General features: G+C 34.9%; 1 protein-coding gene across 6 annotated transcripts in view; it reads right to left on the bottom strand.

Moving 5' to 3' along the window:
- Nucleotides 1–18,333, bottom strand: part of ZMYM2 (zinc finger MYM-type containing 2) — a 103,325-nt gene that overhangs the window by 55,756 nt on the left and 29,236 nt on the right. For 3 of the 6 annotated variants that reach the window (XM_045443884.1, XM_045443864.1, XM_045443874.1), the window contains exons 3-7: nt 15,487–15,988; nt 15,132–15,225; nt 10,446–10,731; nt 8,510–8,675; nt 7,565–7,777 (exon numbers count right to left, since the gene is read on the bottom strand). In XM_045443884.1, coding sequence (XP_045299840.1) covers nt 7,565–7,777; nt 8,510–8,675; nt 10,446–10,731; nt 15,132–15,225; nt 15,487–15,978 — 1,251 coding nt within the window. In that variant the 5' untranslated portion in view covers nt 15,979–15,988. Of the gene's footprint in view, nt 1–7,564; nt 7,778–8,509; nt 8,676–10,445; nt 10,732–15,131; nt 15,989–18,333 lie in introns of all 6 variants that reach the window. The other 3 variants (XM_045443857.1, XM_045443847.1, XM_045443837.1) reach the window with 1 other exon arrangement.

The following is an 18,333-nucleotide window of genomic DNA, read 5'->3' as shown; positions in this document are numbered from 1 at the left end:
AAGCCCCTACAGGAGCAGAGTTCTTAAATGCCAATTAAGTTGTTACCAGCTTAAATTAGATATAAACTTAAGAGGTTAAACGTTAAGCAAATTCAGCAGCATACTGAAAGTATTATACAACACAGTCAAGTGGGGTTTATCTTAGTAATGCAAAGAGTGGTTCAACGTAAAATAATGAATGTAATAAACCACATGAATATAATGAAGGTAAAAACCACATGATAATCAAATGGTAAAGAAGTTTGACAAAATCCAACATACTTTTATGACTAAAACACTCAACAAACTAAGAATATTAGAAAAGTACTGCAACATAATAAATGCCATGTATGAACAACCCACAACTAGCATCAGACTCAATGGTCAAAGATAGATGGCTTTTCTTCCAAGATTAGAAGCAAAACAAGGATGCTCAATTTCGTCACTTTAAAATAGTGAAAGTTCTAGCCAAAACATTTAGGAAAAAGAAATAAAAGGCAACCAAATTAGAAACAAAGAGGTAAAACTACTGCTATTTGCACATGACATAACTAGATGGGAAAAATTCCAAGGGATCCACAATAAAGCTACTAGAGCTAAAAAACAAATTCAACCAAGTTGCAGGGTACAAGATCAACACTTAAATATCACTTGTATTTCTAAACACTAGCAATGTACAATCTGAAAAGGAAGTTAATAAAGCAATTACATTAACAATTGTGTTAAAAATAAAATGCCTAGAAATAAATATACCCAAGAAAATGGAAGACCTGTACACTGAAAACTATGAAAAAACTGCTAAGCGAAACTAAGAAAGGTCTAAATAAATAGAAGACAACCTCGGGGCGCCTGGGTGGCGCAGTCGGTTAAGCGTCCGACCTCAGCCAGGTCACGATCTCGCGGTCCGTGAGTTCGAGCCCCGCGTCGGGCTCTGGGCTGATGGCTCAGAGCCTGGAGCCTGTTTCTGATTCTGTGTCTCCCTCTCTCTCTCTGCCCCTCCCCCATTCATGCTCTGTCTCTCTCTGTCCCAAAAATAAATAAACGTTGAAAAAAAAAATTTTTTTTTTTAAATAAATAGAAGACAACCCATATCCACAGCCAGGAACATTTAACACTGTTGAAATGTCAATAGTACCCAAAGCAATCTACAGGTTCAATGCAATCACTATCAAAATTCTAATAGCCTTTTCTGGAGAAATGGAAAAGCTAATCCTCCAATTCACATAACATTGCAATGAGTCTAGAATATCCAAACAATCTCTAAAGAACAACAAAGTTGGAAGACTCATTTCCTAATTTCAAAACTTACTACACAGTTATCATAATAGTGTGGTTCTTGCATAAGAACAGACACGTAGATGAATGGATATCCAATGAGAGTCGAGAAATAAACCTACTCATCTATGGCTAATTAATATTTCACAAGTATAATAAGTCCATTCCATGGGAGAAACAATACTCTTTTCAACAGATGATGCTGCTGGGACAACTGGATTTCCACATACAAAAGAAAGAAGCTGGATGCCTGTCTCATATCCTAAACAAAAATTAATTCAAAATGGACCAAAGACCTAAACATGAGTTAAAACCATAAACGTCTTGAAGAAAACATAGGGATAAACCATCTTAACTTTTGATTTTGCAAACAAATTCTTAGGTATGGACCAAAAACATAATCAACAAGGAGAAAAGAGGTTAACTGGACTTTATTAACATCAAAATTTTTGTACATTTAGATGACATTACCAAAAAAGCAGAAAGGCAACACACAGGAGACGACATCTGCAACCACATGTCAAATAAGGGATTAATATTCAGAACATATAAAAAACTACTATAATTGAAAAATAAAAGGAAAAACAATGCAATTCAATCAAAACGGGCAAAGGACTTCAATACTTTCAAAGATACACAAATTGTCTATAAGCACATGGAAATATGCTCTACAGCATTAGTAATCACAGAAATGCTAATGAGAACCACAGAGATACCACCCCACACCTACTGAGAGGATTATAATAAAAAAACAAATGTTTAAGTGAAATAAACCAGACACAAAAGGACAAAGTAATGTATGATTTCAAGTATATGAAATATCTAGAATAGGCAAATTCATAAAGACACAAAGAAGATTAGAGATTACCAGGGATCAGGGAGGTAGGAGAAAATGAGGAGTTACTGGCTTGTCAGTTTCTGTTTGGGTCATTGCAAAGTTTTGAAAATAGAGGCAATGGTTGCACATTATGAATGCAATTAATGCCTCTAATTGTTTCAGAACAATTGAAAATTCGGTTATATATATTTATCACAATTTAAAAAAAAAAATTTCAACTTATTTTACACCTTTTTTATGCTCTGGAATGATTTAAAATAGCACTCAGAGGGGCGCCTGGGTGGCGCAGTCGGTTGGGCGTCCGACTTCAGCCAGGTCACGATCTCGCGGTCTGTGAGTTCGAGCCCCGCGTCGGGCTCTGGGCTGATGGCTCAGAGCCTGGAGCCTGTTTCCGATTCTGTGTCTCCCTCTCTCTCTGCCCCTCCCCCATTCATGCTCTGTCTCTCTCTGTCCCAAAAATAAATAAACGTTGAAAAAAAAAAAAAAATTTAAAAAAAAATAAATAAATAAAATAGCACTCAGATTACCTAGTTTAAATCTGATGGAATTTTCCTATGAAACCATCTGAGTCTGTTTCTCCTTGTGGGTTAGTTCACTGATAACTATCTCTATTTCTTCTAGGGAGATTCTCTGCTATACTGTATCATCTGGAGTCAATTTAGGTAAATTAGATTTTCACACACACACAAAAATTATTTTCACAGAAAATTACTCAGTCTGGGTTGTCAGTATTTTTATATAAAGCTGCACACAAAGTAGTCCCTTATGATTGATTTTCTTCAACTTCCTCTGTTTAGATGCTTCAGTCTACCTTGTCACTTATTTTTGTGAATTTACCCATTTTTTAAGCCTCTTTTCCTGATTAGATTGATGATCAGTTGGTCTAGTTTTTCACAGACCTGATTTATCATAGAAGCAGTATTCTGATTTATTTTGGTACTGTTTTTATTTCTTAACTCATTAATTTCTACTTTTACCTTTATTTCTTTCTTCTCCTTTTAGTTTGTTCTTTTTACAACTTTTTGAGTTGAATATTTAATTCATTTATTTTCATTTTTATTGTTTTAAGCATGTAAGGATTTGAATTTTACTCAAGCATTTTTTAAAATAAATATCCTATTGGTATCTTAAAGAATGCATCCCCCCAAAAATTAAACATGATGTCACTTATGAATACTAATGGGAAAATACTAAATAAAATATTAACAGTTCCAACTAAACATTTAAAATATAACAATGACCTGGTAGGGTTTACTCTAGCAATGCAAGAATGGTTACGTGGTTTAGGAAATTCATTACAAAAAGTCACATATTAATAGATTTAAAGGAGGGAAGAAATCACATAACACTTCCATAGACACTAAAAACCTTCAAAACTCAACATTCATTTTCGGTGAAATACTTAATAAAACAAAAATCAGTGGGTACTTCTTTAATATATTTAATATATATTGACCTCAACCCTAAAGCCAAATAATTTAATGAGGAAATACCAAAGGCATTCCCACCGGAAAAACAAAAAGATACTTCCACTCTTTATAACTCTACTGGAGTTATTAGGAAAGCCATTATGCAAGACAAAATAATAATGGGAATAAGAAATGTAAAGGAAGATCTAAACTTTCTCTATTTGCAGATGATATGATGACTTAGTCAAAAATCCAAGAAAATCAACCAATAATGATGATTTAGTTAGACAGCAGCTATTTAAAATCAATTTAAAAATATATGTAGGCATACATATATGTACATACATATATGTACATATACATATACACACACAATAATGGAAGAGAAAACCTCATTTAAAATAGTAACAAAAAGATAAAGTATTTATGAATAAGTTTAATAAGAACTGATCTAACAGAATGAAATCCCTTGTTCTATAACGGGATATTTTGACATAAAGATACTGATTCTCAATGACAGTCATTTGGATGGAAAAAATATTTGACCCATAATTTAACAATATACCAGAATAAATTCCCTTACATGCATTAAAGATTTAAATATTAAAATGAAGGCTTGCAAACATTAGAAAGAAAATAAGAAAAGCATTCCTTTATAGTCTAGGAGTAAGAAAAGTATGTGAAACAAAATCCAGAAACAATAAAAAGAAAAAAAACTGTTAAATTTGAAAATAATTAAAAATTTTACATTACGGGTGCCTGGGTGGCTCAGGTCATGATTGCACAATCGTTGAGATTGAGCCCCAAGTTGGGGCTCCAGGATGAGTGGGGCCTGCTTGGGATTTTCTCTCTCCCTCTCACTCTGCCCCTCCCTGCTCACTCTCTCTCTCTCTCTCAAAATAAATAAATAAACTTTAAAAAAAGATTCTTAAAACCAAATTAAAAAAATAAAAATTTTACACAGCAAAAATTTTTATAAGCATCCAAACACAGTTATTTATAACATGGTAGGATATCATTACTTAATAAACTTTATAAAAAGTCAAACCATGCTAGAAGTCAAAGACAGTGGTCATCTTTAAAGAGGTAGAAGGGGAAAGTCACTGGGAGAGGACACAAAGGGGCTGAATTGGTAACGTTCAGTTTCTTGAAGTAGGATCTTAAAAATCAAGGAGGCTCACATTTCACTTTTTAATAACACTATGCGACAGGGATTGCTACTTCCACAACTTTACACATGGTGAAATGAGGCAAGACACAGAGGAGGTTAAATAATTTGCCCAGGACATAGATGAGTGGTGGGGCCAGGATTTTAACACAGGCCAACTAACTAAAGCTAGCACTCTTAACCAAACCTTCCATGTATCAGAAGATAATAAATGCAACATAATCATCAACATCAAACATGACAGTGAGGTCTTGGAAGATTATAATTAGTCTGATCCTTACACTAATGAATTTGAAGTATGCCACCTCAATAAAAATCCTATGAAAGCAGGATCTATGTTTACTTTCCACTATACTATTTCCAGCAACTAGGACAATACTTGAACATGGTAGGGGCAATTGTTTGTAAACAAACTACAAATGCATTTTGCTCATTAAAATAAATGTTTAATTTAATGGAAAAAACGGAGAAGATCAAAACCCAAAGAAAAAATGTGTGAAAGATAAACAGTTCACAGAAAAGGAAAGACAAGTAGCTCTGAAATATGAAAAAGTGCTCATCATTCCCAATAAAAGGAATATGAATTAAAACTATATCAACATACCATCTTTCCCAATCAAAATGATGTGTTAATACTCTCTGTTGGAGAGGGAGTGGAGACACAGGCACTCAACATACACTACTAAGAGAGATACAAACTGGCACAATTACAACAGAAGGGAATTTAACATGTCCAACTAACTAACATATGCACTCCTTTGGCAAGCAGCCAGCTTCTAAGAGTCTACCCTAAAACCATACCTCCACGAATACAGAGAAAATACATCAGGTTATTCACCACCTGCTATTTATAATAGCAAAGTACCAGAAATAACCTGAAGACCATCCAATAGCAAAGTGATCAAATAAACTATTATATAGCCCAGTGCTGTCTGGGACATGGTTAACCACTAGCTCTTAGATTAAGGGAGACCCCATAATTGGCAACATTTGTCATGAAAACACTCCCACTATGGCTAATTTCAGCTACAAAATAAAACCAAACATGAAACTGGAAAGAGACACACAGAAGCACACCATTATTTGTAAAATGTCCATTGTATAAACATAAGACACAAATAACCTTAAGAATACAAATAATATTAAAATACATTAAACTAATTAGGAAGTAATAGGTTTTGTGTACTTCTTTTATTTTCAATATTGTTGAGGTTTGAATTGTGTTCCCCCAAAATTCATCTTTTTTTTTTTTAAAGAACGAGAGGGCACAAATGAGCAAGAGGCGGGGGGGGGGGGGGAGGGAGAGACAGAGAGAGACAGAGAGAGACAGAGAGAAACAGGGCTTTAGCTCCCCAGTGAAGGACTGGAATTCACGAACCATGAGATCATGACTTGAGTCAAAGGTCGATTCTTAACTGACTGAACCACCCAGGCACCACAAAATTCGTATCTTTAAGCCCTACTCCCAATGCGATCATATTTAAAATAGGACCTTTAAGGGCGCAGTTAAGGTTAAATAAGCCCTAAGATTGCGAGCCTGATCATACACGACACAAAGATCCTTATGAGAAGAGGAAGAGAGACCAGAGATCCCTTCCCCTCCCCTCCCTAACACCACCCTTTTGTAAAGAGGAAAGACCATGTGAGGAAACCACAAAGAGGAGGCTATCTACGATCCTCAAAGAGCAGACTCACCAGAAACCAACCCATAAAGGTTTGATACTTGAACTCCTAGACTCCAGAACTATGACAAAAGAAATTTGTTTGAGCCCTCTAGTCTGGCATTTTGTTACGGCAGCCCTAGAAGACTAATATAAATTTATCTATGTTTATACAATTTATTTTTAATGTTTTGAATAACCAGCTCATAGTTTTCCTGAAAATTTAACTTGAACAGCCATTAAAAAACAAGAGAGAGATAAGTCCATATATCATTGATAGACAATGATTTCCAAGATACACTGTGAAATGAAACATTGAAGAGGCAGCGTAGTACATACAATATGTTGCCTTTTGTATAGGAAAAAGAGAAACGAAGAATGAATTACATACTTTCTTCATTCTTCATAAAGAAGAGAAACTATAAAATAATAAAAACTGAAAAACTGATACCTATAAAAGATAAGTAGGAACCAAAAGAAGATAGAAACAGGAGCTGGTTTTCTCTGAACATATATTTTAACGTACATTTTACTTTTGAATATATTCAAAGACAAACTACATCAAAAGACCTTAAAATTGAAATATAAATAATCTTCTTAAACAAAGCTTTTTGAAAAATCATATTTGCAACACCTCTCCTCCAACACCGCAAAAATATATATATATATATTTTTTTTAGTTTATTGATTTTAAAAGAGACAGAGACAATGTGAACAGGAGAGGAGCAGAGAGAGAGAGAGAGACAGAGAGACAGACACAGAGAGAGAGACAGAGAGAGAGAGAGAGAGAGAGAGAGAGAGAGAGAGAGAGAGAGACAGAGAGAGACAGAGAGAGAGGGAAAATCCCAATCAGGCTCTGCACAGCCAGCGCAAAGCCCTATACGGGGCTCAAATTCACAAACTGTGAGATCATGACCTGAGCCGAAACCAAGAGTCGGACACTTAACCAACTGAGTTACCCCGGCGCCCCAGCAAAAAATACATATGTAATATTTCAAAAGAGTAATCATTCTGCTAGCATTTACCATTATATGTAAAATCACAATTTCTAGTAATTTACATATATCAGTATTCATTTGAGATATGTTATCTCCAAGAGATGAAGACAACAATGGAATTAAACGAGATTCCAGGGTAAATCTAGAGTATAAATAAATGTTGCTAAAATAAAGCTATTATAGCAATTTAAAACATATTCAAAAGAATGGCCAATTTTGATTAGATCATGAGTTACCTGTTTGTATTCACTGACACAGCTTTGACAGCAAAATCTTTTCTGCTGACCATCAATCACCAGGACATTATTTCCAGCACCTTTGCTGGGCAGGTACTCTCCACACTGTTCACAGCAATTCATTATTAAACCATTGGCCATTCTGTATCTATTAAAGCAGTGGTCACTGCACAGCTTATGAGTCATATTTTTAAAGCTAACTTCATGGCGAATCTAAAAACAAACAAAATTTTAAAAAATAAATGAGTATCACAAGTAGCTAAATAACAAGGTGCTCCAACAGAAAATGCCTCAATAATTTTTCTGTGGAAAGCTTATTTAGGGGAAAAGAAAGACAAAGTACCGCTCATGATTCTTTGAACTTATTTTTATACACACAATAAATACACTTATGGCAGAGGGGTAAGTATTAGCGACATCACTATGAACTTCTCTAGAGAGATCTAAAAATGATAGGAAACAACCCAACTTGGATAAAACTTCTAAAACAAAGAGACTGGAAATCTTTAGACAAATCCAAAAGGAACTATAAATAAAATACACTGCTCTAGAAAGGTAGGAGAAAACCAATGTTATAAATAATTCAGATGAGGTATGCGTAATACACAGGTTTCTTTTAATATAATCAAATGCAAAAACTTTAATACCATATGAATAATGTTAAGTTATTAAAAATATTCCCTCCATTTGTTCTCTTTCTTAAGCATGGTAGTTTCGAGTCAAGTCTATATTTAAACACTATGGTTTTGTCTCTACATGCTCCAAACCTCAGGGAAAAAGTATTATATTTTAAAATTTCCTAAATCATTCTCCCACAGGGATTACATAATGGAATATACATCTTCACTTTTAAAGAACTATATACTGATGACGTCGTAACTATTAAATAAAGCTAAGAATATTCCCATTAGTTAGAACTAAGAGAGAAGGCACAAAAATACAAACCTCTGTTAGTTTACCACAAATTGTACATCTTGATTTATTTAGAGCTCCTTTAGTAGGATTCTGTTTGTCTTCATAGAGAGACAAACAAGATGTACTACAGAATTCCTGGAAGGATTCGCTTGAATCCACTTGAGCGACAATAGTTCCTTTCATCGTAGTTATATCTCTGAAAAGTAAGTGAACAGCTTAAAGTCAACTTGTATTTAAAAAAAAAATCAAATGTAAGAGTAATAATTAACATTTCTAATTTCCACATATTTTACCCTGGGAATCAAACACCATTTTTAGATCCATTAAATCACGTTTACTATTTAAAAACTCTTGGGGCGCCTGGGTGGCGCAGTCGGTTAAGCGTCCGACTTCAGCCAGGTCACGATCTCGCGATCCGTGAGTTCGAGCCCCGCGTCGGGCTCTGGGCTGATGGCTCAGAGCCTGGAGCCTGTTTCCGATTCTGTGTCTCCCTCTCTCTCTGCCCCTCCCCCATTCATGCTCTGTCTCTCTCTGTCCCAAAAATAAATAAACGTTGAAAAAAAAAAAAAAATTTAAAAAAAAAAAACAAAAAAAAAACAAACTCTTGGCAATAAAATGTGAACACAGAAGATAAGGAACCAAAATGATTTCATACTATTAAATCTTTGTCAGTACCCAATTTATCTTCAAACTCCTTAACAAGGCTTTCAGACATTGGAAACACTTTAAAAAATAAAAATAAAAAAAATCAGTTGTTATTATTTATATGGAGTTTAACATCAAAGCCTAATTCCCTGAGATACAAACTTATAACACCTAGTCAATTCCTTTCCCATAGGTAAGTAGAAAACTTGGAATGATCTAGGTCACAGAAATATGACATATATTCTAGAGAGGATATATGAACTTATTTAGGTACACCCCTATAGCCATAACCCAAAAGGACCCGACCTACCATTCTGTACAGCTCTGTAATGCAATTCGAAATGGTAGGAAACAAAAGTGATGACCTGTGAAGTTTTCCTTTAATGAAATTCTGAATTTCAAGATCCTATACTACAGTATATAAATACAGTATATAAAGCAATCTAAAAACTATGGAACTGTTCCAATACTTGCATTTATTAAACTTGTACAGAGAACCTTTCCAAAGTTCTAAGATCTAAACTATCTTCCCAAATTTGGGCCGCTCCAAGAGATGGCACAGAAGGAAAGCCCACCTGGTTCGACCGTGCACATAATATACCATATTCCACTATTTTTAACTAGTGAAGCAAGACCTAAAAAATAATGTAAGAAAGAACCGTCTCTCCCCAAAGCTATCCAAAAACTGGTACTTGAGTCTTAAAATACTGGGCATTGTAATGACTGAATGTTCAAAACTAACATAAAAACATAAAATCCAAAGACTTGTCAATTTAAAATAATCTTAATATGAAAACAGTACAAAATTTGACCTATTTTAATGTGATATAAATTGCAAAACAATTTTATCTGGCTAGAATTCTAATAATTAATAATGCAAATAAACATGCATTTTGACAAATTCAAGGAGTTCAATGGAGATTAGAGCCAAAATTAATTACAAGGGCCTGGTATCTAAATCAACCCCAAACCCTATCCAAACAAGAAGCCTTTTAATCATCAGCCACCCAGTGGTAGTAGGGAATCCTCCAAAGCCAATGCAAATCTGAGTTTTGCTTTAAGATTCAAACAACTAGCTTACCAATTTTTCAAACATCATAATTTGCCTCTAAGACTCAGAATTTTCCTAAAATTATATACCACCAATATTCAACCACATGGAATTATGCTGAAAGGTAAACCTTACCTACACTTGTGGTGAGCACAGCATAACTTAGAGACTTGTCCAATCACTATATTGTACACCTGAAACTAATGTAACGCTGTGTATCAACTGTACTTCATTTAAAAAAAAAAAAAAGAAGAGAAAGGTAAACCTTACTTTTTACACATAACACAAAGTTTCTTTGGAGCAGGCTTGTGAGAGAAGGAAGAAAGGCAGGTGGTAGAACAAAAGAGATGAGCTGATCCTTTTCGTTGATAAGCCGTCTGTCCCTTCTGTAAAGGTTTTTTACAGTTTGCACAAGTGACTTTAACTGGTTTAGTGGGTTGTTGCTGTGCAGAAGGCTGGAAAATTTGTTTAGGAAGTGAGGCCACTGGTGATAAAGAATCCACCCCTGGTTGTTTCTGATTACGAGGAAATGAAGCTGACTGGGAAATCCAAGAATCTTAAAAACAAAATGCACAAGGAAGAATAAATGAAACAGGTATTTACACACATTGGGATCTCTATCAAAGAAACAGTTTTAACTGCCCATCCTGTACAAGTTTAAGACATTAATAAGGCAGCAATGTAGCAGAGAGGTAAAAACCCAAGGACTAAGAATGCCTAGTTGACATTCAGACTCCACCTACTAAACTGGAAAGTTGAACTCTGTACCTAACTCTTCTCTAAACTGGAAATGGTACCAACCTCATAGGAATGGTAACATTAAATAAGATAATACATGCAATAAAACATAGTAAGTAGCATAGAGGAAGCATTAAAAAAATATTAGCCATTATTGATTAAACAAGAATTTACATAATATTCCTTTAAGTAAGGAACACATACATAAACATAAAAGTTGATAACGAAAGTTATAATAAAATTTTGGCCAAACACTTGACAAATATAATACAGGTCTGATAAACTATATATATGATTATATTCAAAACACCTTTTCAAAAACAGCTTTTTCCAAGGTGCCTGGGTGGCTCAGTTGCTTAAGCATCCAACTCTTGATTTCAGCTCAGATCATGATCTCACAATCCTGAGACAGAGCCCCACGTAGGGCTCCGCACTGAGCGTGGAGCCTGCTTGGGATTCTCTCTCTCCCCATCTCTCTCTGCTTCTCCCCACTCATGTACCTGCACGCATGCGCGCGCACGCTCTCTCTCAAATAAACATTTTTAAAAATAAAAACAGCTTTTCCCATGTTTAGTTCCATGGCCTCTAAATAGACCACATAATACCTAAGAAATTAGAGTGTTACACAGAAATGATAAGCCAACGTATAGTGACTCATCCAACATCATTATTACGGTCTCACTGCAAACAGTTTCAGCATAGCACAGAATTAAAAGATATGTGCAACATTAACAGTAGAGCGCAGAATTTATTTTTTCTCTCTTAAGCTGGTACTTAGCAGAAAGTCTCCTGCTTACTACACTAGTTACTGCTCCACAGATCTCTCACTACACTCTCAATACCATAACCTTTTTTCCTTTTGAAACTTTACAGGCCACCATTTCTAAATTCTACTATTGTCCCTAGTAATTTTTTTCTTTTCTAGGTTATTCCAAATTTTCAACTTCCATACATAAAAAGTTACCCTTCTATATGAAAAACAATGGTCTTTTTCCTTCCACAGGAAGTACAAATTTATCTAGAGCTCAGGGAAACTTCTTTATTTTCAAAACCTTGAAGAGGGAGATTTCCTGGTTCCGACCCAGTCCATCAATATAATTATTTCAAGGGGCTACATAACACTGCTACTGAAATTTTACCTTAGTCCGTAATACCCCTCTCCACAAAATTATACTTCATACATTGAATAAACAGTGCATTCTGGAATCCTGTTATTCTGCTATGATCAGGGTAATTGACCAGTTTTAATAAATAGATACAAATATTAATGACTACAAAGAAAATACAGTTGGCTCTTGAACAACATGGGTTTGAACTGAGTCCACTTATATGCAGATTTTTTTATAGTACAGTATTGTGAAAGTATTTTTTTATGATTTTCTTAATAACATTCTTTTCTCTAGCTTAGTTTACTATAAGAATACAGTATATAATACATATCATACAGAAAATACATGCTGTTATCAGTAAGGCTTCCAGTCAACAGTAGACTACTAGTTAAAAACAAAACAAAACAAAACCCGAAGGCTACTAGTAGTTATGTTTTGGAGGAGTCAAAAATTATATATGGATTTTTCAAGTGCATGGGGGATGGGGAGAGAGGGGAAGTTGACACTCTTAACCCTTACTATGTTTTTAAGAGCCAACTGTAGTCACTAATTGAAAATTCCACCTTATGAAGGCCCTCCAATCAAAACTTGTATTTGAACATATGCTCAATTTTGCAGGTTTATCACTTGAACATATTCTTAAAGAAATGAGTTAAATTTAAGGGCATCTATTAACTTGATTTTGAAAAAAAAAGCATACTTTTTTTTCTAATTTAGTTTTAGACCCTGTATAAATAGTATGTCTCCATTTATCTATTTTTCAGTTCTTATATATTTCTGCTACCAAATTTTCACATCCTCCAACATGAAAATATTTTTAGGAAGGTTAAGTTTTGTCTAAACCTTCTATTTTATACAAAGGACATCAGGGGGCAGCAGTTTAATTTGCCCAAATCACAATTAGTCTGACAGCTAGTATAAATGGCCAAGATTTTATAACTCCCTATTACTAATAAAAACAGCATATTTAACAACAAGAGCTAATTCAGAAACAAAAGAGCAAAAAGGTATATCTGTTCAGTTTTTTTCTGATAAGTAGTATACATTCCCTTGTATAAGAGCTTGAGTAAAAAGGAACACAATTGGGTTTTTTTTTTTAAGATTTTTTATTTTTTATTTTTCTTAAGTAATCTCTACATCCAAAATGGGGCTCGAACCAATAACCCCAAGATCAAGAGTAACACACTATACAACTGAGCCAGCCAGGCACCCCCAGAAACACAATTCTTACAATGATATGCCCCTTTGACTCAACAATATCCCTAAAGAAATAAGTATTTCAAGATACAGACATAAAAATATCCTTAAGAGTTATTTAAATAGTGAAAACTGGAACCAAGCTAAATAGAGAATAAATCAAACATATAGACTTGATATGGTCAAAAGTTCAAGATGTTTTGTTAGGTATTTAAAGGGGTAGTAGGAGGAAAGAGTTTACAAAACAATACCTAAACTATGATCTCAGAATTAAATGTACTACTCTCAATGGTGAGATTATTTCCTTCCTCATACTCTTATGTTTTTAAAATATTTATAATTACAATAAAGACAAAATACTTATTTTCAAATTAATTTGAGCATTAGCATCTTAAACTTTTATTTGAGCCTGAAAGTTACAATGAGAAAGAAACTAACATATAGACAGCTGACATGTAAGTTTGTAAGACTTTTCTGGACGGCAATATGACAATATATTTCTACAACTTTAAAATGCTCATACAAACTCACAGATACATGCCCATACCCAGACTTGCCTACGAAAATACATATACACACATAGAGGGAAAGGGTCTTGGAAGGCATGAGATATTTTACAAATTGAATAGTAAGGAACATTATTTCTTCCAAAGTCATTATAAACCAGATAGATTTTTTTTTTCAACCAAAAGTCTTTGGAAGGATAGGGACAGTGATATCGTTTGGCCTTGTAACTTCATTTCTAGAAATATACTCTAAAGAAATAATGAGAAATTTGAACAAAGATGTTCATCATAAATCTATAATAGCAAAATATGGGAAACTGTAAACACCAAATATGGGAATGATATATCCATATCCACTATGCAGTCATTAAAACCTGTATATAAATGTTATTGGTATGAGAAAATACAACACAATATTAAAATGGGAAAAAAACAGGAAGCAAAATTATTCAGAGTTGCATGTCAACCAAGTGATAATGCAAAGGAAAAAGACTGAAAGAAAACCACTCAAAGGACTGACGCGGTAATCTTCAGTTAATAAAATACTATCAGGGATTTAATTACAGATTTTCCAAACATTCTTCAACAATTAAACATCACTCATAACCAAAAAAAATAAGTAAAAAGGAAAAATGACCAGCATTTTATAGCATTCTACACTAAGCTTTAGTCATTCTTTATTATTCTCCACAATTTCTAGGCTGATAAAGTTGCTAATAAGCCTAAAAGGATGAAAAAATGAGAGAAACAGAAAGAAGGATATATGAGACAGACATACAAAGGTTTAGGGGCAGAGGTGAAAGATAAAGGGACATACAAAGACATGGTCATCAAAAAGCTAGAGTTCTTGTAACTTCCCTTTTTAATGTTTTCACAGAGCAAAACTGTCTAAAGAAAAATTGTTCATAGTTGCGAAATTTACCAGCCTTCACATATTAAAATATAAAATGCTAGTAAGAAAAAATTAAAATCAGATAAGAGTCAAAATTAAACACAAGTAAAGTAAAAACAAATCTAAGTGTGCCTATTATACAACACTAGGTTGTTACATAAGTATGTTTATCTTTTTTTCACTATTTACACATTACTACTAGACAGAACTAAAATTGTATTAGCAAAAAGTAATTACATGACAAGTAAGATGCCAAACTGTTAGACTTCAGTGGTAGTTAATGTAAAAGGCATTTTTCTCCAATCCTTTAGACATAGATTTCTGTGATTTTCTAATAATCTGCAGAGAAATACATGGTTTTACATCTCTTATTAGCTAAAATTTCAAATTTACAAGTCAATAGAATTAACTTATCTTACATGAGTAAACTAACCGAGGTAGTACCAATTACTACAATAAAAAAAGGAGCAAGCAAATAAATTCATTTACATGGGGTAGATCACATACTGCTTACCAGGATTATGATGAGTTGCAGATTCTCCATTCTGAAATACGTCTCCTGCCACATTCATTCTACCAGGATTAAAAGGTCCTACTCCAGTCTTGGTCTGTGAAGTTAAAGATGGGGTGTATGTTTGTATATTAACACCAAAATTACTTGACTGCAGTCCGTTAGAGACATCTCCCAAGTTGGTATTCTGCAGTGATGTTACATGTGTAATCATTAAGTTCATATCTCGCCCGTCAGTATTTTCTAATTGGCCATCATTCACAGAGCTTACACCTGTTTCTAAGGTTGTAACATTAGCAATCTGAATTTCAGAGTCTGGTTCTGTGGTGATACCACTATTACCCATTCCTGCATTTACCTTACTTCTTGAAAAACTGGAAGTGGAGAAATCCACATCATTGGTTCTGTTTTTAGATTCAGGAGGTCTCCGTTCAATAAAATTGGAGGAATTTTTCTCTTGCCCTTGATTTGTTTCCATGTCCTCTTCATCATCAATGACAATTGTCTCACTTACACTTCCCTTCTGAGAAGCCAACTCTTTTGAGGATGGAAGAATTTTGGAATCATTTCCTTGTAGTTCTTCATTTTTTGATGATGTAAATGTTACAGTCCTTTGATCAGCTACCACTGGTGCAGAAGGTGGGGGAGGTTGTACAGGTTCGATAAAAACAACATCATCATCATCTTCCACTGATGAGTTTTGAAATTTATTAGATCTAGAAACTAAAGGATTAGGTGGACCACTAAATGAATTTCCTACATTGGTGAGACTAGTTGCCATGGCCGTACTCCCTAATAAAACAGGAGTCTGATCAGTCAATTCTAATCCTCCCACTGAACCTGTGTCCATGCCAAAAAACCTGTCAAGGAGATGGAAAGAAGAAAAAGAAAACAAATGTCAGTATAATCTTTTGTTATTCTAACTGAAAGATTTATTTATTTATTTGGTTTTTATTTTTAAAGTTTATGTGTTTATTTTGAGATAGGATGTGAGCACATGTAAGCACGCGGGGGGGGGGGGGGGGGGGGGGGGAGACAATCCCAAGCACGTTCAGCACTGTCCATGCAGAGCCTGACGTGGGGATCAGCCTTACAAACCATGAGATCATGACCTGAGCCAAAATCAAGAGTCAGACGCCCAAATGAGCCACCCAAAGCACCCCTGAAAGAACTTTTTAAAGGTAATTTTCTTTTTTATTCTAAATGACAATTCTTATTTATAAAGGAAAAATTTGGTATCCATTCTATGATGTCATTCACTAAATTTCATATAGTCTCCATGGGAACCTCTTGCAATATAAAAAGGTAATCCTCCAATTTTCAGTAATGATATGTAGTATATTCCCACTTCCACCACCGCCCTTCTACCATACTATTTAAGCTATAAACTTTACCATTGGAGGGGCGCCTGGGTGGCGCAGTCGGTTAAGCGTCCGACTTCAGCCAGGTCACGATCTCGCGGTCCGTGAGTTCGAGCCCCGCGTCAGGCTCTGGGCTGACGGCTCAGAGCCTGGAGCCTGTTTCCGATTCTGTGTCTCCCTCTCTCTCTCTGCCCCTCCCCCGTTCATGCTCTGTCTCTCTCTGTCCCAAAAATAAATAAACGTTGAAAAAAAAACAAAAAACAAAAAACAAAAAAACTTTACCATTGGAAACATGGATAAATCCTTCAATATACGTTTGAACAGGAAAATAACAAAAACCTGGCAATAAAAATCCCTTCTCTATACATTTATCCTATGTATCTACTGTATTGAATAAGGTGACATGATCTAATCCCTAATTTCCCTTGCCTCATCTTTTTTTAATCCCTTTTTTTTCATATTCCCTGGCCCCCTTACAACTATATAATTGAATCCTTCTGAGAATCTGAAATCCTTGTTGACCTTATCCAGAAAGCTTAAATCCTTATTTGCCAGGCACTATTGCTGTATGCTTTATATCCATTTATCAGGCTGAATAATGGCCCCCAAAGATATCAGATCCCAATCCCTGGAACCTGTAAATGTTACCTTATATGGTAAAAGGGTCTTTGCAGATATGATTAAGGTCAAGAATTTAGAAACAGATTAGCTAGGTGGGCCCTAAATGCACCAGTTTGCAAAGGGAGGCAGAAGGAGATTACAGGCTTAGAGGCAGATCAGAGACTGAAGTGATGCAGCCAAGGGATGTTGGCAGTCACCAGAATGGAGAAGAGGCAAGGAACGGATTCTCTGCCAAAGCTTCCAGAGGAAGCCTGGCCCTGCTGACACCTTGATTTGATCCCGGTGTCACTGATTTCCAACTTCTGACCTCCAGAATTATGAGAGCAAAAATTTTCTATTGTTTTAAGCCACCAAGGTTATGGTAACTTGTTACAATGGCCACAGGAAATATATACACTACACTTCCTAGTTTTACCTTCAGTATAACACTTGATATAGTTATAACTTCTGTCCCATTTTAATGAAGAAGAATTTATGTCTTGGAGATGCTAATTAACCTGCCAAAGTCACACAGCTAAAATGCATACCCAGGTCTTTATAACTCAGTAGTCCAAACTCTTCATTACTCTGCTGTATTCAATCAATTATTTTCTGAGCTCCTGATAAATATGCAGGGCTATGCTGAAGCCAAAGAGACTGCAAAGAGTTAACAGTGGAGAGCCAGAAAAGAAAGAAGGTAAGTTCTTGAGCAATGGGAGAAAAATGAGGTCATGGACACAGGTGGTAGCAGAACTAATCTTGAACATCAATCACCTTAGTTTCAGTGACTAAACAGGAAAGAAAATATAGAAGAGGCAGAGGATAAAGGGTGGATATAGATTGTAGGTTAAAAAAAAAGGGACGGGGGGGTGTAGGTTAGTTTGGAGACAAGGTGGATGGGAATTTGAAGTGGTTTATACATGGTAGCCTAATTTTCATAAAGTAGGTTTTCTGAGATGGTGAGAAAACAGTGGTTGTACAAGTCTTAAAAGACTGGTTCAAGAGCCCCAAGGCCAACTCTTGAGTCTTTTGTAATCCTCTTTCTCTAATAAAGTCATTTAGCCCGGTTTAAAAAAATAAAAAACAAAAAAGGGTGGTTTAAGAACATTTACTACTTCATATATGCTGCCATTTGCTTATTTTGCTATAAAGAGCTTCAGAAACAATGAAGATGACACTACTATACATATCACTTTGGCAGATGGAGTAACAAGGACGGGGATAGAGAAATTGTTCATTGTGTA

The sequence above is a fragment of the Leopardus geoffroyi genome, chromosome A1 (assembly GCF_018350155.1).
Source record: "Leopardus geoffroyi isolate Oge1 chromosome A1, O.geoffroyi_Oge1_pat1.0, whole genome shotgun sequence".
In the NCBI taxonomy this organism is placed as follows: Eukaryota; Metazoa; Chordata; class Mammalia; order Carnivora; family Felidae; genus Leopardus; species Leopardus geoffroyi.
The sequence above is the reverse complement of the archived record's forward strand: the minus strand, read 5'-3'. Positions and strand labels throughout refer to the sequence as shown.